Below are 25257 nucleotides of genomic sequence, written 5' to 3' on the forward strand. Positions count from 1 at the left end.
ATAGATAGATAGATAGATAGATAGATAGATAGATAGATAGATAGATAGATAGATAGATAGATAGATAGATAGATAGATAGATAGATAGATAGATAGATAGATAGATAGATAGATAGATAGATAGATAGATAGATAGATAGATAGATAGATAGATAGATAGATAGATAGATAGATAGATAGATAGATAGATAGATAGATAGATAGATAGATAGATAGATAGATAGATAGATGATATAGAAGATAGAAGAAAGATAGATATATCTTAACTTCCATTATGTTGTTTTGAAATATGCAGCTCAAAATGTTTACATTTCAAGCAGTCTTTCAAGGATATAAAGTAATATCTTACCTGAAATAAACTAGAGCCCTCGGCTTGAACAATTTTCACAACAGCTATAATGGGGATCCATATAACGCAGAAGATAATCATACACCAGCCAAGTGCTATTCCCCAAGTAGGATATGGAATAGATCCATATGTTGGTGGAACAAATGTTGCTAAGGACCAAATTAAAATTGCCTGTATAAAATTATAGGATGAAACAAAATTAGAACTACAATCTGCTGTTTGATTATAAACAAGTTAAATTTCTAAAAAATTAACGTTTTCCTACTGTCAGCAGACATGGGGAGATAAAAAACCAACACAGTCTCCACCACAGCCAGAATATCCAACTTTTTTCTCCGATCATCATCTCAATGTCCTTGATAAATCTGTTTACCCCTGTGAAGAATAAAAGTAGGTAATTACAATCACCTAGGTCATCCATTTTATAAGGCAATCTGTGTGTCACTATTGAGCAGATTAAATTAGAGAAGGCAAGGCAAGGCAAGGCAAGGCAACTTTATTTATATAGCACATTTCATACACGAGGCAGACTCAAAGTGCTTCACATAAAAACATGTCATACAATAAATGAAATAATAAAATGAAATAAAATAGAAGAACTAAAAGAAAAGAAAAACAAAATTAAAAATGCATTATAAAAAGTGCAAAAGTTAAAAGTGCAATGTAGTTAAGATTTAGCTGAAAGCTAAGGTAAACATAAAAGTTTTCAGTCTTGTTTTAAAAGTGGTCAAAGTTGAGGCAAGTCTTAAATCTTCAGGAAGTTTATTCCAGCTATTTGTTGCATAGTAACTAAATCCTGCTTTCCCATGTTTTGTATGTACTCTGGGAATCACTAGCAGATTGGTTTCAGAAGATCTTAGCGGTCTAGAAGGCTTATATAGTGGAAGCATGTCAGTGATATACTTTGGCCCTAAACCATGTAGTGATTTATAGGTGAGCAGCAGGATTTTAAAATCAATTCTCTGACATACAGGGAGCCAATGTAAGGATTTAAGAATTGGTGTAATATGCTCAAATTTTTTGGTCTTTGTTAGAACTCTAGCAACAGCGTTCTGAACAAGCTGTAGCTGCCTGACAGTTTTTTTTGGAAGACCTGCAAGGAGACCGTTGCAATAATCTAGCCTACTATTAATAAAGGCATGTATAAGTTTTTCTAAATCTTGAGCTGACATGAGTCCTCTTAATCTTGCTATGTTTTTGAGGTGATAGTAGGCCGATTTTGTTACTGATTTGATGTGACTGTCGAAATTTAAATCTGAATCCATAATGACCCCAAGATTTCTGGCTTTGTTTGAAGTTTTCAGGGACAGAGAGTGAAGGTGTTGGGTTACTTTAAGCCTTTCTTTTTTAGCACCAAAAACAATTATCTCCGTTTTGTCCTTATTTAGTTGGAGAAAATTTTGGCACATCCAGTCTTTGACTTGCTCAATGCACTGGCACAACAGATCTATGGGGCGATAATCATTTGGTGATAGCGCTACATAGATTTGAGTGTCATCGGCATAGCAGTGGTGGTCAATATTATTATATCGCATGATTTGCCCTAGTGGGAGCATGTAGATGTTGAATAAAGAGGGCCCTAAGATCGAACCTTGCGGTACTCCACACGTCACGTTGGTTGGTTCTGATACAAAGTCTCCAATGGAAACAAAATAGTTCCTATCTTGTAAATATGACCTGAACCAACTTAAGACTGTGCCTGAGAGCCCCACCCATTTTTCCAACCTGTCCAAAAGTATTGAGTGATCAACAGTTACTAAAGATTTGAGATGAGTAAATTCATCCCATTGACCAACTAATACCTTATGATACTTGTACAAAATTCAAAGGCTTAGACATCATTACAACAAGCTTCAATATCAGATTTGAAATTTAAAACAAAGCAGACAATACTGGAAATGTTCAGAAGGTTGGTTAGCATCTATGGATCGATAAATGGTTAACAAAATTGTTAACTCTATTGTACTCTACACAAATGCTGTCTGAAGTGCTGAGTGTCTCCAGCATTTAATGTTTTCTGAACTACTTTGCTTTTCAACCGATGTATCGGATCTGTGCTAAAAGGGTCAGAGTCTGTGTATCCAATAGCAGAAATAGGTCCATCAGAGTATTTTGTCCTGACAGCAAATTAATTACAAAAACATCTTGACAGGGGGCGTTGGGGAACTGAAACTGTTGCTATTTTGTTATACTCCAGGCTCAACAGTTAAACCAACTGACAATTCACTGAGTCATAATGGTAGTTGAGCAAGAAAACACTCCTGGATGAATTCAATTGGTCAAGCAGCATCTGTGGAGGCAAGGGGATAGTTGGCACTTCAGATTGAGAAGGTACATTGAGATTGTGAAGATTGCAAAAGGAGGACATTTCAGAAGTCCTGGAATGGAAAGTTTTGTCTTGAGAACAGATGCAGCAGAGACAGAGAAATGGATGACATCCTTGCAGAGACCGGGTGGAAGAACATATGGTTAAGGCATCCGGATGTTAGTGGGTTTATATTTGACAACGGTAGATAGTTTGTCTCTTGAGATATAGGCAGCCAGATCTAGAAAAGGAACAGAGATGATAAAAATGGGCCATGTAAATAAGAGAGCAAGATAGGTTAGGAGCAAAGCTGAAAAAATCATTTGATTTTGCTTCTCCTTTTTCCTCTGTTGTACTTACCATAGATCCAGCTTATACCAATAAGTTCTACAACAGCTGCGATTAGAATTCCCCATCCACCACAGAAATGATCCATGATATTGATCCAATAAATACCAGCCTAAATAGAAATTAACTATTAAATATTTCCTGTTAAGAAAAGTGAATTGCACTGAATAAAAATCTCTGGAACATAATTGAGATTTAAGAATCAACATATCAAATACTGATGAGGTGCCAGAAGACTGCAAATGTCGTGCCTTTATTCAATAAGGGTTGCAGAAAAAGTATTCCGAGAAACAGGATATACATGTATTTAGACGGATAAGGATGGATTAGGGATGGTCAACGTGGTTTTGTATGCAGGAGGTCGTGTCTCACGAATCTGATTGAGTTTTTTGAGGATGTGACCAAAAAGGCCGATCAAGGGCAGAACTGCATTTGACAAGGTTCTGCAACTCAAGGTAGGCTGCTCTGGAAGGTTAGATCTTGTGGCATGCAAGGAGAGATAGCTGAATTGATAGAAAATTGGCTTTGTGGAAGGAAGCAGAGGGTGATGATAGAAGGTTGCTTTTCGGACTGGAGGCTGTGACTAGTGTGCTTCAGGGTTCGGTGCTAGGCTCATTGCTGTTTGCATCTAAATCAATGATGTGGATAAGAACGTACATGGCATGATTAGCAAGTTTGCAGATGACACAAAAGTGGGTGGTATTGTATAATGAAGATGGTTGTCAAAAATTGCGGCAGGATCTTGATAGGTTGGGCAGGTGGGCTGAGGAACGGTTGATTGAATTTAATACAGAAAAATGTGAGGTGTTGCATTTTGGAAGCATTAACATAGGTGGGACCTTCGCATTGAACGGTAGGGGTCTGGGGAGTGTTGTAGAGCAGAGGGATATAGGAGTACAGGTACATAGTTCATTGAAAGTGACATCACAGATAGATAGGGTGGTCAAAAAGTATTTGGCACATTGGCTTTCATCAGTCATAGTATTGAATATGGAAGTTGGGAGGTCATGTTGTAGTTGTATAAGATGTTAGTGTGGCCGCATTTAGAGTATTGTGTTCAGTTTTGGGCACCATGTTATAGGAAAGATGTCAAGTTGGAATGGGTGCAGAGAAGATTTATGAGGATGTGACAAGGGCTCGAGGGTCTGAGGTATAGGGAAAAGTGGAGCAGATTAGAAGTCTATTACTTGGAGCGCAGGAGGATGAGGGGTGAGCTTATAGAGGTGTACAAAATCATGAGGGATAGATTGGATAGATGCATGGAGTCTCTTGCATAGAGTATTCAAATTGAGAACCAGAGGACATGGGTTTAAGGTGAGGGGGGAAAGATTTAATAGGAACCGGAGGGGTAACTTTTTCACACCAAGGGTGGTGTGTGTATGGATCAAGTTGCTGGAGGAGGTTGTTGAGACAGGCACTATCGCAATGTTGAAGAAACATTCAGACAAGTACATGGATAGGACAGGTTTAGAGGGATAAGAGCCAAACGCAGGCAGGTGGGAGTAGTGTAGATGGGACATGTTGGCCCGTGGGCCAAAGGTTTGTTTCCATGCTGTAAGACTATATAACTCTGAAAATCAACACTTTTCTCAGCTACAAAGCAGGCAATATACTTTGATAAACCACCACTGCCACCACGTTTGCTCCCATTTCTGAAGGACCCAATTTTTTGGTTATTACTCTGATGACAGGAAATTAAAAAAAACATATGATTAATGCCTTATTATTCACAACTGTCAGGTATTTCATCTTAAAGGTTGCTGCAGTGAAATGTTACATGTTTAGTTGCATTTTGAAACCACCAAATTCTGTTCTGGGTGTAAGAATACCTAACGAGTAAAGCTCTTCAGTGAGTACATCCCTAAACCACAGGAACATACGCAAATAGATCTAGCTGTTTAAAATGGGGAAAAAAAATCTTTATTTTATTCACTGTGATAACCAAAATATTTTGTCTGTTTAATCAGATTCTGGAGGTGGGAAAAATCAGTCAGTATCTCTTCACAATATGATAAATTAGAAAACAAGTAGGAGGTCATTCTTTAATACTTTCATGTAAAATGCTAAACCTCTGATTTGAGGGCTGTGCAACTAATCTCATGTGAGAAAATAGTAGACTACATATTTGATCATGTAGTACTGTTTATTTCATTGCTATGTGATCAATATGTGATCAATATTTCAGTCCACATATAATTTCATCTAGAGTGCATTTTCAACTCTGTAGCATTGTTTATTAAAATATGCATCTCTCGAGATATTCAACCAGGTACTACATGCCTGACTCTTGCGTGCACATCAATGTCAAATACGCATCAAGCATTTCTAATTCCCATGCAATAATATTTATAGCGCCTTCCTCCTGACCCTGTCCTGGATCTAGTTTCAGCCCCAGACATGAACAATTTCCTTTGGGTGCTCTGCATCACATGAGAGAAGTATTGTAAAAGCTGATTAATAGCAGTCAGACATCTGATGCTTCTAAAGTTTACAGTGGTGGGCACATAACCAAAATGATCATTAGCAGGCACAAGATAATTTCAAGGCCAGTAACTTTTAGAAAATTAGCATACCTGTGACACACATGTAAGGCCAAGGAAAAAAAATATTGAGCAAATGCCTGCTGTCAGATAAATGCGTTTTGATTGTAGAACCTTGGGGTATTGGTCCAGCAGCGCTGTCAAAATTGTTTCTAATGAAAGAAAATTTTCAAAGATGCTAGTAATTCTTAAATATTTTTTATAGCCACAGAAAAACCAAAAAACCTTTCATAGCCACAGAAATTAATACTTTGGGCAGTTTCTTGAATAGTAAGAAATCACTATCTTGAATAGTAAGAAAAATAAGTGCTAAATACTGTCAGACTGAAGAAGGGTCTCAACCCGAAACGTCACCCATTCCTTCTCTCCAGAGATGTTGACTGTCCCGCTGAGTTACTGCAGCATTTTGTGTCGATCTTTGGTTTAAACCAGCATCTGCAGTTCCTTCCTACACTGAAAGGAAACTTCCGGCCTTCTATTAAATACTGAATCTGTGCACTAAGAATATATGAAAGCCCCTTGTAAATAATGAAATAAGTGCACCATCTCACAAAAAAAACCCATCTCCCTTCCCACCAGCTGTTCTTGCCCCTTCTGTGCAAGTCTATTGTTTCCACATCAGTCATCTCAGAACACTCAAAGCCAGAGTAGGAATTAATCTTCAAACCCTGCTGAATAGTAAAAAGAAATGAAGTAATATAATTCTTACCGATAGTTGCAAACTGACTGTCAAGTCCGAGAGTGACCAACATGAAGAAAAATAAAATGGACCAAAAAGGTGCCACTGGCAGCTGTGCAAGAGCTTCTGGATAGGCAATGAAAGCCAAACCGAAACCTAAGTGATGATACAAACAAATTGTTGCAAGTCTTTTTCTTTAAAATAAAACCACTGCTGTTATCTTTGAAGTGACTAGTTTCTTTACGTAATCACGATCTATCAGGTTTTGGAGTATAATTGTGTAAATAGTTTGAGATATGACTGTTCATCAATAGGTTGTGTGCTGGGGAAATGGACACTCTCTATTTCAGGTCCAAAAGATCTAATTAAATCTATTTGCAGGTTCAAATCCTTGTTTGCCCCATCACTGTGCAGAATCCATCTTTCATTGCTCAAAACAGCTATCCAGGATGTCACCACATAATATTCCAAATTCATTTCCGGTTTTGTACTGTGGTCCACGCCCACGAGGATTGAGATAGACTGGCCAAACTTGCATTCTTGCATACAGCAATCTGTGTGGATACGACTCCCTTCATCTCTTTGGAATGGATTTGTTTCCAGATCTGAGAATTAAAACCAATTTAAACCTAATCACATCTAGATTTAAATCAAATCATTTGCATCAGTGATGTTCAAAACTCTGTGATCCTGCTTGACACTTTTAATAGCTCAGATGATTCCAGTTTATAAATTGTATGCACCTAGTCAATAATTTTTTGATTGCTTGAATTAAGTTTAAACTGGTCACATAACATTATTTTCAGATTGGTAACATTGTTTACGACAACAAAGAAACTAACTAGTCACAGAAGTAAATTATGCCATTGGCTGTGATGAGCAAGCTAACAATTAGTGGCTTCCACAACTGCACTGTAGACACCAGTGCCACAAGTAAAGTCAGAGCACTATAATCTTCTCAGTAAAATTAACTGTTGATATGTTCAGTTGAAAATTGTGACATATTTTATCTTTCCAAAATTGTATTATTTAGTTATTTATGGAATTGTGTTAAATTATACAGCCTCAACAAAGTTTGAAAGTTGTACATCTAACATCACATGCAGTTGAAAGAATGCCTATCATTTTCAGTTTAAAAAAAACCTCCTTATTGGAGTTTTGCCAAAAGGGTGAAAAGGCTAGGTTTGTTGAGCAATTCACTTCTACCTCATGGTTTGGAAACTGAAGATAAGGGGTCTTATTGTAAAGTACCTGATTTTGCAACCTCTGATACAAGCTTGTCTTGTATATGAGCCATATGTCCAAGGACTGAGAAGATGGCAAATCCCGCAAACACACTTGTACCACAATTAATAACACAGATAATTAAGGCATCTGTGTAACAGTTGTTGTGAAATTTGTTGTAGGATGACAGTGCTGTTAAACCTCCCCAAGCAACTGACAATGAATAGAATATCTGAGTTGCAGCATCTTTCCAGACCTGACAAATAGAAAGTAGACATAATTAACATGGTTGATCTCAATCAGTTTTGAATAAAATTGCATTAATCATTGGAGGTTTATATTATAGCTCCAAGGTGTGCTGCATAATTGAAAATCCTTTTCCCAATTGAGTAACCAGTAGAAAAGCTGGGCCATCAATTTACTTTATCTGACTTCCTTCAGACTCTTACCAGTTTTATAATGCTATGTTTAAGTATAAGACATGATGATTAAGTTTAATAACATTTACCTTTGTTGAAAGCAGCACAAAGAAGGCCTATTTAAAATGTTATTATCATCTCACAATACTTATTAAGTGGATCTTAAATTCCTAATAGTCTTATTATTGAACTGTCTACACGAATCTAAAGGGTAGGTGTGAAGAATGTAATTCAGTAACTATTGCATTGCATTTCTTTTCAATCCTATCCCTTCCAATTCTATCATATCCTATTCCATCTGATTATACATATATTTAAAATCTGATGTTAAACCCTAATATCAAATCTGCAAATAACAACACTAAAATTGGAGTTCTTAATCTTTATTCTGTGGTAGCAACTTAGTGTCAAATAAAATACTGTTAAGGGCCTGTCCCCCTTGGCCGTCATTTGCGCGTCATGCAGATGGCGCGCAAAGATTTTGTACATCACAAAATCCTGCGACGCTGCTCGCGGCCGCGCGTCATTGCCTAAGTTATCGGGCACCATGCACGCGTAATGCGCACCATGCACGCATCATGTGCGCGTCGTGCGTCATGACGCGTAAATGATGTCGCGTAAATTATGCGCAAATGACGGCCAAGTGGGACAGACCCTTTAGTAAGATCAAATTTTCTCATGTGAACATACCAAAAGCAGCAATTTTCAAAATTTTATGTTTCAGAAATAAGAATATAAAATATAAAAGTGAAAACTGAAATAGATTTGACTGTGGAATTAAGTCAGTTCTTTAGATTATTGGTGCTCTTACCTCCGCATCAGATAATCTACTGATATCTGACTGTCTTCCAATATAGAATTCAATTCCTTTATAGGCACCTTCCAGAGTAGCACCTCGGACCAGGAGTATAATGAGAACCACATAAGGAAATGTTGCTGTGAAATAAACCACCTAACCATGGAGAGTAGATTGTTAGATTTTTGACGTTGTTCATGCAACATTTGCAGTATTGTATTATAGACAATAGGTGCAGGAGTAAGCCATTCGGCCCTTCGAGCCAGCACCGCCATGGCTGATCATCCCCAATCAGTACCCCGTTCCTGCCTTCTCCCATATCCCCTGACTCTGCTATTTTTAAGAGCCATATCTAGCTCTCTTGAAAGCATCCAGAGAACCTGCCTCCACCGCCCTCTGAGGCAGAGAATTCCACAGACTCACCACTCTCTGTGAGAAAAAGTGTCTCCTCGTCTCCGTTCTAAATGGCTTACTCCTTATTCTTAAACTGTGGCCCTGGTTCTGGACTCCCCCAACATCGGGAACATGTTTCCTGCCTCTAGTGTGTCCAAGCCCTTAACAATCTAACATGTTTCAATGAGATACCCTCTCATCCTTCTAAACTCCAGAGTGTACAAGCCCAGCTGCTCCATTCTGTCAGCATATGACAGTCCCGCCATCCCGGGAATTAACCTTGTATTAGTTGAATGAAGACCATTATAAGAAAAGCAGAAAACGAGTCTACTCATCACCATAATTTTTCCCCTAATCACTAATTATCACTCACTATTTCACACAGAGAGTTGTGAATCTGTGGAATTCTCTGCCTCAAAAGGCAGTGGAGGCCAATTCTCTGGATGCTTTCAAGAGAGAGTTAGATAGAGCTCTTAAAGACAGCGGAGTCAGGGGATATGGCGAGAAGACAGGAACGGGGTACTGATTGTGGATGATTAGCCATGATCACATTGAATGACGGTGCTGGCACGAAGGGCTGAATGGCCTACTCCTGCACCTATTGTCTATTGTCTATTTATGTTTTCCCCTCATTTTTCTTAAGCCTTTTTTATTCCTTCCTTACTTTCTGTAGCTGATTAATTGTCCGTGCCAGTTGACCTGCTTATTTAGTCAGTGTTCACAATTTCACACGTTATAGGAGTAGAATTAGGCCATTCGACCTATCGAGCCTACTCCGCCATTCAATCATGGCAGATCCCTGCCTCCTAATCCCATTTCTTGCCTTCTCCCCATATCCCTTGATACCCGTTCTAATCAAGAATCTGTCTATCTTTGCCTTAAAAATATCCACTGACTTTGGATTAAGTACTGTGGAAGTTCCTCCTCACCTCCTTTCTAAAAGAGTACCGTTTAATTCTGAGTCTATGACCTCTGATCCTAGACTCTCCCACCAGTGGAAACATCCTTTCTATCTGTGCATTTCATTATTCTGTAAGTTTCAATGAGATCTCCCCTCAACCTTCTAAACTCCAGCGAGTAGCGTCCCAGTGTTGTCAAACACTCATCATATGCTCACCCACTAATTCCTGGAATTCCTTATCCAGTGTCATGGAGTCACAGCCATAAAGCACAGAAGGAGCCCTTTAGCCCACCACAAACATTGTTCATGCCTACCGTTTTGCCATCTGTACTAATCCCATTTGCCTACTTTAGCTTTGTCATGCCTGCTTAAATGCCTGTTTAAATGTCTGTTAAATGTAGTGGTTGTAACCACCACCTGCTCTGACTGTGAGCTCAGGATATTAGGTAAAGTCTGTCTAAAAAAGTTTCACTGGCTCCTTTAAAATTCTCTCCTTTCACCTTAAATGTATACCCTCATTTTTTATTGTTGGCCTATCTATGGGAAAATATTCTGTCTGTATACCGTATCTGTACACCTTAAAATTTAATATACATCTATCAGGTCACTCAACAGCTTTCCCTGCTCCAGGGAAAATAAACCCAGACTATCCAACCTTCCCCAATATCAAAAGTCTTCCAATCCAGGCAACATTCCAATGAAGGTACACAAAAATGCTGGAGAAACTCAGCGGGTGCAGCAGCATCTATGGAGCAAAGGAAATAGGCAATGTTTCGGGTCGAAACCCTTCTTCAGACGGTTTTTGGGTTTCAGCCCGAAACGTTGCCCATTTCCTTCGCTCCATAGATGCTGCTGCACCCGCTGAGTTTCCCCAGCATTTTTGTGTACCTTAGATTTTCCAGCTTCTGCACTTCCTTCTTAAACATTCCAATGACTCTCGCCAGCACAACCACTTCCTTCCTATAGTGTGGCAATCAGAACTTTACACAATGCTCTGAGCAGTCTAATCAATGCTTTTCAAATTTGTCAAGGTTTAACATCTTTTATACTCTATGCCCTCTGAATAATGAAGGCAAATATGCCAAATGCCTTCTGCACCACCAATCCACCTGTGTTGCGACTTTCAGAAAACTGGACTTGAATTCCAAGGTCCCTCTGTTCATTAACATTCCTTAGTGTCTTGGCATTTATTATATGTATCCTACCCTTATTTCTTACAAAGCACATTATATTGCACTTGTTAGGACTAAATTCCATCTGCCAATGCTCTGCCCAACTTTCCTCGCTATCCACAAGATCACCAATTTTTGTGTCATCACAAACTTGCTAAACATACATCCTACATACATATTGAAGTATTTAATAAATATCATAAATGACTCCCCATACATACTCTTTCATGCAAGTTATAACATCAAAATATATTGTACTGAAATGTACAAGAGCAAGATCTGATCAGCAGGGCATTCAGACCGTTGAGAACTGTTCCTGTTTTTGCACACAGGAAATAGATCTTCAGATCTCACTTAGGCTGGCAATGTTCATGAATAATTCATTCAACTTGCCAAATTTCTGTTAACATCGCTTTTGAGGTAAACAAACTGACTTTACAAATTATTTATGAATTGTATTTGTTTTTTGTTACCAGAATTGGAACTTTATTAATCACTAATTATTTTACCTTTCCTGAAGATTTGATTCCTTTGGATAGTGCCATCCCAACGATCAACCAGGCCAGAAGCAGACAGAGGGCTAAGTACCAGACTATCTGCCCCGTCTCATCCATTGAACTTGTGCGGCGTAAAGCCACTTTACTATATAAAATGAAAACAAAATAATCTCAGATAAAGATACTGTTAATTATACATAGTTGACGTATTTAACCAATAATACATGGATCAGTAAGCTAAAGGCTGAGAAACCCTGTCATGTAGTGCATGTATTTTATGAATGATGTGACAGGTTTGTATTGCAAACTTGTTTGTGAATTATGAACAGCATTGTGCATGTTAAGAGTTTTGGACATCTGTGTGCATAATGCACAGAAATGCAATTAATCTGTAGTGTGGGTTGGGGAAATCTGGCTTTAACAGCTTTAACACCTTTGTTACTTATAAGGTTTAGGTACTTCCCTATTGCTTTGGAATTTCAAGTGGTAAGTTTCCAGGCCACTACTTAATTGTCAAGACAATAGTCGTCTATGTTGAATTGAAGTTACGTCAGTTCGCCTTAAGATTCAATGGTACTACTATTCTTGCCCATTTTGAACTCGTCAAACATCTTAGAGATTATGTACAACAAAAAACAGAATGCTAGAAGAACTCAGTAGGTCAAGCATCATCTATGATGGCAAAAGATATGTGTCAACGTTTCAACACTGATAAATGTGTTAACATTTATCCACTGATTTCTTCCAGTGTTCTGTTTTTTTGTTTCCGTTTTCAGAATCTGCATTCTCTTTGTTTTGGAGATCATTAGTTTACTTAGGAATTCAAGGGAGGAATTGTTTGACTGATGCTGCAGCTGTTAATACAGTGGTAATTAGATTACCTTCTTACCTTTTAAATATATAGTTCCATTACTGAGGATGAAGTTCACAATATAATATTCCAAGGGCAATGAAAAAAGCCCCAATGACATGATCTGAAGTTCCTTACTTCAGATAGACACAAAATGTTGGAGGAACTCAGGCAGCATCTCTGGAGAGAAGGAATGGGTTACATTTTGGGTGAAGACCCTTCTTCATCTGATAGTCAAGGGAGAGGGAGACAGAGATATGGAAGGGTGAGGTGTGAACACACAGTAAAAGCAGACAATGCTAAGGAAATGTGGTAATGGTTCATTGTAGCTTGAGGGGAAGGTGACAAGGAGGAATACAATCAGTAAAATTGAATCAGGAGGACGGTGAAACTAGTCGGGGAACTAGGATGGGGGAGGGACAGAGAGGGAAAGCAAGGGTTACATGGTTAGAAAAATCAATATTCATACTGTTGCTTTCTTTAGTTCTCTGACTAGTTTCACTGTCCTGCTGATTGTACGCCTCCTTGTCACCTTCCCCTCAGCTAAGAATGAGCCATTCTACATGTCCTTATCATCGCCTGCTTTGATTTGTGTTTTCACACCTAACCCTTCCATATTCTTATGTCCGGGTGGCGCCAGCAATGGCTGCCTCACCAACAGTCTGTCCCTTCCTTCTGTGTGTTTTAATAGTATGTATTAAATGTATGTTTTTAGTGTTCTTTAGCTATGTGGGGGGTTGAGAGAGGGTGGGGAAACTTTTTCTAATCTCTTATCTCGACGGAGATGTGATTTTTTTCCCGTAACGTATCTCTGTGTGCACTGCGGCCTAACATCGAGGAGCTGGCGGCCTTTGCTGGAGACCGACTTGGTGCTCCACCGCGGGGAGCTTACGGGACTTTATCATCGCAGAGCCTGTGATCCATTTGCCAGGGTGGGTGCTTGCAGACTTTAACATCTTAGAGCTCATGGTCTCTGGTCAGAGACCGACTTCCGGAACTCCAAGCCGCAGGAGCTTCGATCGCCCCAACGCGGGAGTTTCTATCGCCTCGACGCGGGAGTTTCGACTGCCCCGATACGGGAGCTTCGATCACCCCGACGTGGGAGCTTCGACTGTCGGCTGCGAGAGCTTCGATCGCCCCGACGGATGGTTTGACCGCCCCGACTGTGGGGGAATAAAGAGGAAGATTGGACTTTTTTGCCTTCCATCACAGTGAGGAATGTGGGGAATCTGCTGTGGTGGATGTTTATGTTAACTTTTATGTAGTTGTGTGTCTTGTTGGGTTTTTTTCGTATGATTGTACGGTAATTTGCTTATGACTACCTTAATTGGTACATGTGACAATAAAAGACCTTTGAAACCTTTGTCTCCCTTTCCCCTGACTCTCAGTCTGAAGAAGGGTGGAGCTATCAATACTGGAACTATCGATTTACATTTAAGAATGTAGACTTGACCATCTGGACTAAAGTTATCTGCTTGCCTCAATGACAGAACTTCTAAAAACTCGTAATAAAGCTGACTCTCCTCATTCCAGATAGGTGCTGTGATGGTGACCTCATGAACCATTCTAAACGACAACAGCAGCACATAATGAACTGTAATCCATATGGTTTGATAGTTTACAATTGACTGTTAGGAACTTGTGTAAACGTCCTCCCCATTATTAAAAAGGGAAGTTTCCCCAACCAGCTTTGAAAGAATATGCAAACAACATTAACTTGGATATCAAGTCTTACAGCATCATCAAATGAAAACATTTATTTCCCTATTGTGAACCTAGCCTCAGATCAGCAAATATTTGGCTTCCTTTACCACATGCAGTGCATTATGTTTGCTTGGAGGTTCCTTGCCAATGCAAACAATAAATGAGCATTACCAAAAGTTCAACTTGCTATGGTGATTAATGCATGACACAGCTTATGAAAATCCCCACAATGATCCTACTTATATGCATGTTGTAAAGTAACATGCTTATATTCGATCTTAAAAGATGCTGAGTAGAGAAGAAGCATTTGGATGTAAAAGCACACGAATAGGACGATGTGCTCTGAGATTCAATCACACACATGGTTTTGCACAAGATGTGGCGTGCAAGGTGTGTGCAAACAGCAATACAGCAAACAGATACAAATCCCTATTTATCATTTTGTTTTGTTTACTTGAGCAAAACTGTATTTTCCCTCAGTATTAATAATACTTCCAAAAATGAATTATTACAAAGGTTGAGATTAAATTTGAAATAATTCTTTTTTCTTTCATTTTTCATTTTTCTGTGACAATCAAAAGAGAAGGGACCCATATGTAGATGTGAATTGAGGTAAAATAAGACAGATACTAGTCCAGCTTTCCTTCTACTGTCCTCAGAATTGCATGACTATGGTTACTTGACTAATTATGGAAATTTGTGTCCATTAATCACTGATACAATACTGAAATAAACCCAAATTGATGGAGATTCACTGCAAACTCGAGCTGGGCCTGGTTTGACCCAGCGTGCCACCATGGCTCCTGCATTGCTGGAATACCCTGTTCTGGAGGCAGAGGGCTTATTCCGCTCACTCGCAACGCCTCGGTAAAGGTATTTTCTTTAAAACTGCACTGACAAGATTAGGGCATCTTATATTGTATGAATCCTCGCTTTCCAATGCCAAAAACTATTTTAACCGTTTTTAAATGTCATTGGCAGTCAGAGAAACGGTAAAATTGAAACGTCATTTAAAATTTAAATAATTTTAAACACAAATTTCAAAATTTATGGAAACATGAATATTTAAAATATTACATTAGACCATGCTACAAAAAAATGAATCTTCATCCTTTCTTATTAATCTAGACCTAAAACCATGTAGAGTTAAATGGGATTACCAGCCCTTTCCAGGTTTGACGCAGAACAGAATCCAAGAAGTTATCCCAACTAGACCGGACCTCACTATTGCTCTCCATGTGAAGTTCCTGGTGAAGCACAGTGGTAGGTGTGCAGCTATTTAATATTCTTGTTGATATTTACAATTGGCAGAGAATCTGGAGAATTCCTAAACTCCACTGAAATATTAACAGTTAAATTGTAAAAGAATCAGAGAGGTGCAGAGGTAAGTAGGGATGGGGAAGGGCTTAGGAATGCATGGCTCGAAAAGCTGACTCCTGCCAGCAAGATTCATTTCCACAGGGTCAAAGTAACAGAATATTTTCAATGCACTTCTGACATGTCCTGTCTTACATTCACACTAAAACATTGTATTTTGTCACATTGATGGAAGTAAATCACAAAGTCACGAATATGAAAACAAAGAAGTGCAAAGTATTGCAAGAGGGGAGATGCTAATGATATACTGCGGAGAGTCAACTACATACACACTACTGACATAAATGCCCATAAGGAAAGGCTGGTCAAACTTGGATTGTTTTCGCTGGAGTGACTAAGGCTGAGGGATGGCCTGATAGAACTTTATAAAACGAAGAAGGGGCATAGATAGGATAGATAGTCAGGGAATTTTTCCTCTGATAGCATCGGAGTTCCTCAAGTAGTCTTTTGTTATTCCAGGATTTGGGGTCTCTTGTGTCTCCATTGACACAATTTACTTATCCAACAAATCACTGTTAAAAATTATTGGATTCATCATTGCTTATTCGAAAGCTAATTATTCTTACATCAATCAGAACATTACTCGCTAAACGCGATTCATGCAACCAATCTTCCCAGAGGAAGCTGCTGTTACCATTTTGCAGTCTAATGATTCTGCACTCTGTGGCAATTTACTTACTCCCAGTATTGCTCACTTGGACCCTGGTGAGGAACATAGATTTGTGATCCATTTGTGCAAGTTATATTGTTTGCTTGTAGCCATGTTGAATTAACAATTTCAATATCTCCATTATCCAGTGTAAAATTGCAGAATGGATCTAGAAGATGTGGAATGTGAAATAAAGATATATAAATGCAGTGCCATGTAGAGGTGAGAATGTCCCAAAGTGCTTTAAGGAAAACGAATTTTCACTCTGATTGGCTGAGAACACAGAACCAATTATTTGCATAATATGATTTCTCTAATTAAAGATGAAATAAATGACCTTAAATGTTTGAACATAGAACTATATAGCACAGGAACAGTCCTTCGGCCTACTATGTTTGCACCGACCCTGATGCCAATGTAACTAAACCCATCTGTCTGCACATGGTCTGTAATCCCCATTCTCTGTCTGTTCAAGTTTATGTCTAAATGCCTCTTAAATGTTATTGTAATATCTGCTTCTGCCACCTTTCTTGGCAGCGCATTCGAGGCATTTACCTTTCTGTGTAAAACAAAATGCTTGACAAATCCCATTTAAACTTTTCCCCTCTCACCTTAAAGTTAAGTCCATTAGTATTTGAAAAGACTTTGGGAAATAGCCTCTGATTATCTATGCTATCATTGCCTCTTCTTAATTTTATCAAGTTCTGTTCAGAAAAAACAATACATGTTTGTCCAACCTTTCCTAATAGCTCATATTCTCCGATTCAGCCAATATTCCGGTGACCCTATTCAGAACCTTCACTTTCTTCCTATAGTATCAGATTTGTGTGGAGTTCATTCAAATGTGGCGAAACTAAAATTATATATAGCTGGACAGCTCCTAGACACTTTCTAGATATTCTGTAATGGAATCTTGAATAGTAATCTAATAAGAATATAAGAGATCTTATTACAAAACACATCACAAATATCATTCCAAGCTATGTATTGTAGAAAAAACACGTATTTTAGTGTTCCCCATAGATTAGTCTACTGTGTATATAATATCTTCTATATGACAGTACAGAACTTTCATCATGGAAATATACTATGTTTTGCAATGTACCAGAACCGCATACATTACAGAGCACTGGACATACTGTAGTATGCCTCATTAAATACATGTGTTTAACACTGCAACACATATAGTGTATTCCATTTATTTGAATGCATCTATGTAATTATAGTGCATTAAATGTATGACAATGCAATGCAGCCCAAATATTACACTGTTGTCTTTATATGAGACCATGTACCTCAATCCCACCCACCCATTGCAGTGCACCCTAAGTATTACACATCAATCGATATATTACAGTGCCACTTATGTAAGAAGGGAAGTAGAAAGAATCCAGGGAGTTATAGGCACGTGAGCCTCATGTCAGTGCGAGGGAAAATATTGGGGAAGATTATTCGGGATTGGATTTACTCAGAGAGAATGGATCAATTAGGGACAGTTAACATGGCTTTGTACACAGTAGGGCATGTCTTAATATCTCGATTGAGCTTTTTGAGGTGGTGACAAAGATGATTGATAAGGGTAGAGTGGTGGATATTTTCTAAATGGATTTTAGTAAGGCATTTGATAAGTCCCCATGTAGACTGTTGAAGAAGATTAAGATGCACAAAATTAGTAGTGACTTGGTCATTTCGATTCAGAACTGGTTCACTGATAAATGACAGGGGGTTGTGGTGGAGGTCTGTGACCAGTGGTTGCTAAGTCCCTGAAATTCAAGTCCATTGGACATTCTCATGTTAGGCAGGCCAGTTCTGGATGACATTTGTAGATGAGATTTGGTAAAGAATTAGGTTGTCAATTTCCCTTTTTATCCCATTTTCCCTTCCATTAAAGATGAGGATGATGACAACCTCTTTGTGGACTGACATGCACTTCATTGGGCCTATCCAACCCAACCAGATTCTCATATTTTTGTATGGTGGAAACTGCTGAGATTTCTTGGGCTATCTATTTTATCATGTGCCCATCTAACGGCTACAAATTATTTATTTTGCATTATTACCAATTTCCCCTCATTCACTCAGACAAACTGAAAGCAAAATGATTTGTCTTTTTCTACGCATTAGCAAACATAAGTTAGCACAGTACCTTTGGATGTCCTACTGCAGGCTTCATCTGCACCCCACCAACTGAAGCAGTCTGACCATGGCAGTGGAGATTGGAAGGAGGCAAACAAGTAGAATAGACTGTAGGCGAGGATGCAGTTGTAATAAATGGTCACAGATGTTGATATAAGTACCATAGTAATGCCCACACCTTTAAGTGAAAGATAAAAAGAAAACTTAAATTATTAAGTATTCATTTGAAATACACATTTCATTTATACAGTAGGCATTCAAATCAACTTTGATTAGCATTGTTGTTTCTTCTGTCATGTATCTTTTTGAACTGAGGAAACAGATATAAAGTGAGAGATTCAATTGGCAGTCGTGGGGGGAGTACTTTATTGACCATTAAGAGGTTTGGGTTGCCCCCAAGAAAGTGATTGAAATTTATTTCCTTTTTATATAAATAAAACTTGTGAATTCATTATCTTTCAGAAGTTCCAACTTGTTACAAATTTCATACAAATAAATGGAAGAGATATAGTCATTAATTTTGTTTTCCTACTTTAACAACGAAATAATACATTCCGTAATGCCATTAACGTTTTAAAATTAAAAATGGAACTTTGCAGAAGTAATTATAAAACAGATAGAAGAGAGTGATAGAAATGGTGGGAATTCTTGAGAGGAAGCAGTTCCATAGATACAACAATTGTCATGAATGATGGAGTAAAGGAGATTTAAATGCATGGGAAGTTATGTGCTGGAAGATGGTGGAGAACTAAGAAATGTAAAGACATAGAGGAACTTAAAATCAAAGCTGAAATTAATAAACTATATGTTGTAGCATTTAATAGCCAGTGTACGGTCAGTGAATACTGATGGGTAGGGTGAGAGTATACGGGTCTGGCTGAATGCTAGTGATCATAGTCAATGGGATAAGATTGGGATGTCCTCAACAATTTTGGATGAGGTCAAGTTGATGGCAAGGAGAAAGTAAACATCTGATCAGGTGTTCGTTGGAGCTTTGAGGTAAAAAAGATGAAGGCTTTTAGAAAAGCTGAAGCAAAGGTAAAGGTGGTCAGCCATGGTAGGTGTAGAAGTGAGAATGATGGTTCAGGAGATCACATATGACACCAACATTGAAATTCTAATTAACTTCAGGCTGTGAATAGAAAAGGATGGGGTAGATGAGCAAGAAATTATGTTAAGACCACAGATCATAGACAATGGCGTTCATTTGAAGAAGGGTTTCGGCCCGAAACGTCGCCTATTTCCCTCGCTCCATAGATGCTGCTGCACCCGCTGAGTTCCTCCAGCAATTTTGTGTACCTGCGTTCATTTGAAGATGTTTTTACAGGATAACAGATCTGAAGCAGTATAGGGTTAAATGGAGATATTGGTGTGTTAGAGTGGAGGCAACCAATGTGTAATGTGGAAACTATTGGTGCTTTTTTGATTATGCAAATACATATTGAAGTTATTGGTAACAATAGACTTGGAGGTAGGGGTTTCACAAAGTAAGAAGGATCCATGGGTGTCTCAAAGACAAATTGAGAGGTCAATAATTTGCTGGAAATATAGTTGAGGAAGCTGAGGATGGATCTGGAGAAAAGGATGCACTTGACAGATTTTTTTTTGTTTCATTCTATCCATTTTTGATATTATCTCAAAAATTGATCAATGTTTTTTTTTCTTTCTCTATCTTTCTCATTCCAAATAAACACAAATGTATTAAAATGTGATTGAATTCCCTTCTCCACTTTATATCAATGGAAAGTGTTTAGCACACCATAGTAAGTGAAACAAGCACAATTTAAATTACAGTGTATTCAGAAAGTATTCAGACCCCTTCACGTTTTCCACATTTTGTTATGTTACAGCCTTATTCTAAAATGGATTAAATTCTTTTTTTTATCATCAACGTACACACAATACCCCATAATAAAAAAAGCGAAAACAGGTGCTTAGAAATGTTTGCAAAGTAATTAAAAAGAAATTACTGAAATATCATATTTATATAAGTATTCAGACCCTTTACTCAGTACTTTGTTAGGCACCTTTGGCAGCAATTACAGTCTCAAGTCTTCTTGGGTATGATTCTACAAGCTTGGCACACCTGTATTTGGGTAATTTCTCCCGTTCTTCTCTGCAGATCCTCTCAAGCTCTGTCAGGTTGGATGGGGAGCGTCGATGTACAATTATTTTCGGGTCCCTCCACAGATGTTCGACCGGGTTCAAGTCCGGGCTCTGGCTGGGCCACTCAAGGACATTCACAGACATGTCACAAAGCCACTCCTGTGTTGTCTTGGCTGTGTGCTTAGGGTCGTTGTCCTGTTGGAAGGTGAACCTCCATCCCAGTCTGAGGTCCAGAATGCTCTGGAGCAGTTTTCATCAAGGATCTCTCTGCACTTTGCTCCGTTCATCTTTCCCTCGATCCTGACTAGTCTCCCAGTTCCTGCCGCTGAAAAACATCCCTGCAGCGTGATGCGGCCACCATCATGCTTCACTGTAGGTATGGTATTGGCCAGGTGATGAGCGGTGCCTGGATTCCTCCAGGCGTGACAATTGGCATTCAGGCCAAAGAGGTCAATCTTGGTTTCATCAGACCAGAGATTCTTGTTTCTCATGCCTTTTGGCAAACTCCAAGCGGGCTGTCATGTGCCTTTAACTGAGGAGTGGCTTCCGTCTGGCCACTCTAGCATAAAGGTCTGCTTGGTGGAGTGCTGCAGATATAGTTGTCCTTCTGGAAGGATCTCCCATCTCCACAGAGGAACTCTGGAGCTCTGTCAGAGTGACCATCAGGTTCTTGGTCATCTCCCTGACCAAGACCCTTCTCCCCCAATTCCTCAGTTTGGCCGGGCGGCCAGTTGTATGAAGAGCCCTGGTGGTTCCAAAGTTCTTCCATTTAAGAATGTGTTCTTAATGTGCTCTTTGGGACCTGCAATGCTTCAGAAATTGGTTTATACCCTTCCCCAGATCTGTGTCTTGACACAATCCTGTCTCGGAGGTCTACGGACCTTTGTTTTCATGGCTTGGTGTTTGCTCTGACATGCACTGTCAACGGTGTGACCTTATATAGACAGGTGTGTGCCTTTCCAAATCATGTCCAATCAATTTAATTTACCACTGGTGGACTCCAATCAAGTTATAGAAACATCTCAAGGATAATCAATGGAAACAGGATGAACCTAAGTTCAATTTTGAGTGTCATAGCAAAGGGTCTGATAACTTATGTAAATGTGACATTTCAGTTTTTGTTTTAAATTACTTTGTAAAAAATTTAAACACCTGTTTTCGCTTCTTCATTCTGGGGTATTGTGTGTAGATTGATGATAAAAAAAAAAATTTAATCCATTTTGAAATAAAGCTGTAACATAACAAAATGTGGAGAAAGTGAAGGGGTCTGAATACTTTCTGAATGCACTGTAACTAACCTTCCTTTTAGAAATATGCATGATTAAACCAATGGAGGTATAATTACATCTACATTTTTATTATAGTTGGAATGAGAAAAGTAAATATTTCACGAGCCTCTTCACTATCTGCATCTCTTTCTCTTTAAAAGTATACAGTTGATTAGCTTCTTAACTTAACCAAAACTGCCCTAAATCAAAAGTCTGTTAAGGAAAACCTAAAGCAATGTTTTAATATCAATTAAATTCAATTAAATGAACATTGACCTTGTAAGATTGGCACAGCTTTCCACACTGCAACAGGTCCAAGGCTGGCAAATTGTCCAAATGAGCACTCCAAGAAAAAGAGAGGCATCCCTGCGAACGCCAGCATGATAACATAGGGAATAAGAAACGCTCCTAGAAGTTGAAAAAGATTTTGTGGATAATAGAATTCATGATGTTTTTCAGTGAACATTCAATATTAGATTACTTATTATTAACACTGGAACTAACCTTTAATGACACTTTCAAGTTTACTAAGCCTGTGAATAACAAACAAAACTAACCCCAGTGAACACTTGGGCTTTTGTCCTATTGCATTCTCACAACAAACCAGGTTCATTTACTTGACGGTCTCAGATGACATCTGGCACAAAGTAAATGTGTTATATCAACATAGTTAAATAGAAAGATATTGCTATGGAGTCAGTGCTGGACCTGCAAATTCAAAATATACTCCCAATAGAAACCTTCTGGTGATTTTTTACAAAGAGATGAAGAATATTTAATTATTGCTGAAGCCACTTCATTTGAAGGTATAGAAATTAAAACATGAATGATTTCAGATAACGTGACCAGATTCATATCAGCAGGCAGTGTGAACAACAAGATGTAAACACGAGAAAAACTATAATTCAGCAATGTTTATATCTACGATAAAGCCATTGACTCCCAAAGATATGCCATATACATCTCCTACCACCATGTCTCCTGGAAAATTCCATCCCTTTCATTCAGTTTCTCGGTCTCCACAGCATTTATTCTCAAAATAAGGCTTTTCATTACTCTTTCTTCATTTCCCTCCCCGTCCTTTGCCTAGATTTGTTTACCTCCCCATCTGGTTCCATCTCCTCATCACTGACACATCTGGGTTTCCTGTTTCTTGGCCAATCCTTCCTATTCCCTTCTCCATCTGGTTCTATCTGCCCACCATCTCTCCCTCATCGGGTTCCACTTTTCACCACTGTGTCTCTACCTCCCCCCCCCCCGAGTCTCAACCTGAAACATCAACCATCTGTGTAGGAAAAAACTGCAGATGCTGGTTTAAATCAAAGGTAGACACAAACTGCTGGAGTAACTCAGCGGGACAGGCAGCGTCTTTGGAGAGAAGGAATGGGTGACGTTTCGGGTTGAGACCCTTCTTCAGACTTCTACCATCTGTTTGCCTCCACATACAGTATGCTGCTTGACCTGCTGAGTTCCTCCAATATGACTGGAGGCCTGTGACTGGTGCTGGGCCCGTTACTGTTTGTCATCTACATCAATGATTTGGATGAGAACATACAGGGCAAGATTAGCAAGTTTGCTGATGATACAAAACTGGGTGGTTTTGCAGATAGTGAAGATGGTTGTGAAAGATTGCAGCAGGATCTTGATCAATTTGGCCAAGTGGGATGAGGAATGGTTGATGGAATTTATTACAGAGAAATGTGAGGTGTTGCATTTTAGGATGTCTAACAAGGGCAGGGCCTACACAGTGAAGGGTAGGCATCTGGGGAGTGTTGTAGAGCAGAGGGATCTAGGAATGCAGGTGCATGATTCCTTGAAGGTCGAGTCACAGGTAGTTAAGGTGGTCAAAAATGCTTTTGGCACATTGGCCTTCATCAGTCAGAGTATTGAGTATAAAAGTTGGGAGGCCATATTGCAGTTATATAAGACGTTGGTGAGACCGCATGAGTATTGTGTTCAGTTCTGGGCACCATGTAATAGGAAATATATTGTCAAGCTTGAAATGGTTCAGAGAAGATTTACGAAGATGTTGCCAGGACTAGAGGGTCTGAGATAAAGGGAGAGGTTGAGTAGGCTGGGTCTCTATTCCTTGGAGCACAGGAGGATGAAGGGTGATCTTATAGAGGTATATAAAATCATGAGACGAATAGATCGGGTAGATGCACAGAATCTCTTGCCCTTAGTAGGGGAATTGAAGACACAAGATTATTGAACAGAGTTATGTTGGAAAAAAGACCACCAGGATTCATCCAGTTACCAATTCAAATGTGATTTTAAACATGTCTTTGGCTTGGAAGTAATATTTTAAAAGCTTGCATTTAATTAAGTTGACTACTTATTTCAGCAGAAATAACTTGAGGTTCATGAGAGGAATAGATAGGGTAGATGCACAGAGATTCTAGCCAGGAGTAGGTGAATCGAGGACCAGAGGACATAGGTTCAAGGTGAAGGGGAAAAGATTTAATAGGAATCTGAGGGGTAACTTTTTCACATAAAGGGTGGTGGGTGTATGGAACAAGCTGCCAGAGGATGTAGTTGAGGCTGGGACTATCCCAAAGTTTAAGAAACAGTTACACAGGTACATGGATAGGACAAGTTTGGAGGGATATGGACCAAGCGCGGGCAGGTAGGACTAGTGAAGCTGGGACATGTTGTCCGGCGTGAACAAGTTGGGCTGAAGGGCTTGTTTCCACACTGTATCACTCTATGACTCTCTAATAATTTGTTTTTGAGGCAGATTTGTTTATTCTGTCAGTTTGAGTGACAGAATAGAGATGGTTATAAGGTACCTGATATAGATATTTATTTACTATAAGAAGCAAATAGATCTAAGATAGACAAATGTGCTGGGGAAACTCAGCGGGTGAGGCAGCATCTATGGAGCGAAGGAAATCGGCAGCGTTTCGGGCCGAAACCCTTCTTCAGACTGACCCCCCTCTGTGATAGCCCCTTCCCTCCAACTCTACGACCACATCCAAACCCAAACCCGGTACCACAGCCACGTTTGCTTTCTCGGGACTTGCCTGAAAAAATATCCCCCTCTGTGATAGAAGTAGATCTAGTTCTGCATTCTGTAAGTTTTTGTTGTAAAACCTGCTGTGAAATTGAACATGGCACACATCAAATGTAGTGGTTTATACTTCTGAATGGTTTCCTAGTAACTTAAGGAATGTGTTTTGTGTCGAAAGGAGGCTTACGTGAATGGTTTTCAGAATCAGAATGCTTTATTGTCATTGCATGTGTCACATACAACGAGATTACTGTGTCTCTCCATTTAAAAGAACTTCAAACATTCACATATACTTTTTACACTCCCTCCCTCCCCAAACCCACCCATGGATTCACATTTACATAAATTAACACTGTCTCCCATCCCCCCTCCTTCCCCATAACCCGCTCCCGAGACAGAGTTCAGTTCCAAGATTGCTGATGGGTAAAAGCTGTTCTTGAGTCTGGCAGTGCGTGACTTTAGCGACCTGTATCTTTTTCCTGAGGGCAGCAGTGTGAAAAGGTGGTGACAAGGATGTGTAACGTCTTTCACGAT

The 25257-nt window shown here is 39.1% G+C and overlaps 1 protein-coding gene across 1 annotated transcript in view; it reads right to left on the reverse strand.

The window, feature by feature from the left end:
• The window catches only part of LOC116979245 (sodium- and chloride-dependent neutral and basic amino acid transporter B(0+)-like), a 46603-nt gene that overhangs the window by 14547 nt on the left and 6799 nt on the right, over positions 1 to 25257 (reverse strand). Inside the window, exons 3-13 of the mRNA XM_033030845.1 lie at positions 21990 to 22121; positions 18350 to 18517; positions 16234 to 16372; positions 11636 to 11768; positions 8676 to 8816; positions 7473 to 7701; positions 6252 to 6377; positions 5576 to 5694; positions 3015 to 3114; positions 615 to 724; positions 350 to 520 (exon numbers count right to left, since the gene is read on the reverse strand). Of these exons, the coding sequence (XP_032886736.1) occupies positions 350 to 520; positions 615 to 724; positions 3015 to 3114; positions 5576 to 5694; positions 6252 to 6377; positions 7473 to 7701; positions 8676 to 8816; positions 11636 to 11768; positions 16234 to 16372; positions 18350 to 18517; positions 21990 to 22121 (1568 nt within the window). The remainder of the gene's footprint in view (positions 1 to 349; positions 521 to 614; positions 725 to 3014; positions 3115 to 5575; positions 5695 to 6251; positions 6378 to 7472; positions 7702 to 8675; positions 8817 to 11635; positions 11769 to 16233; positions 16373 to 18349; positions 18518 to 21989; positions 22122 to 25257) is intronic.

Source organism: Amblyraja radiata, chromosome 12 (genome assembly GCF_010909765.2).
Source record: "Amblyraja radiata isolate CabotCenter1 chromosome 12, sAmbRad1.1.pri, whole genome shotgun sequence".
NCBI classification, from domain to species: Eukaryota; Metazoa; Chordata; class Chondrichthyes; order Rajiformes; family Rajidae; genus Amblyraja; species Amblyraja radiata.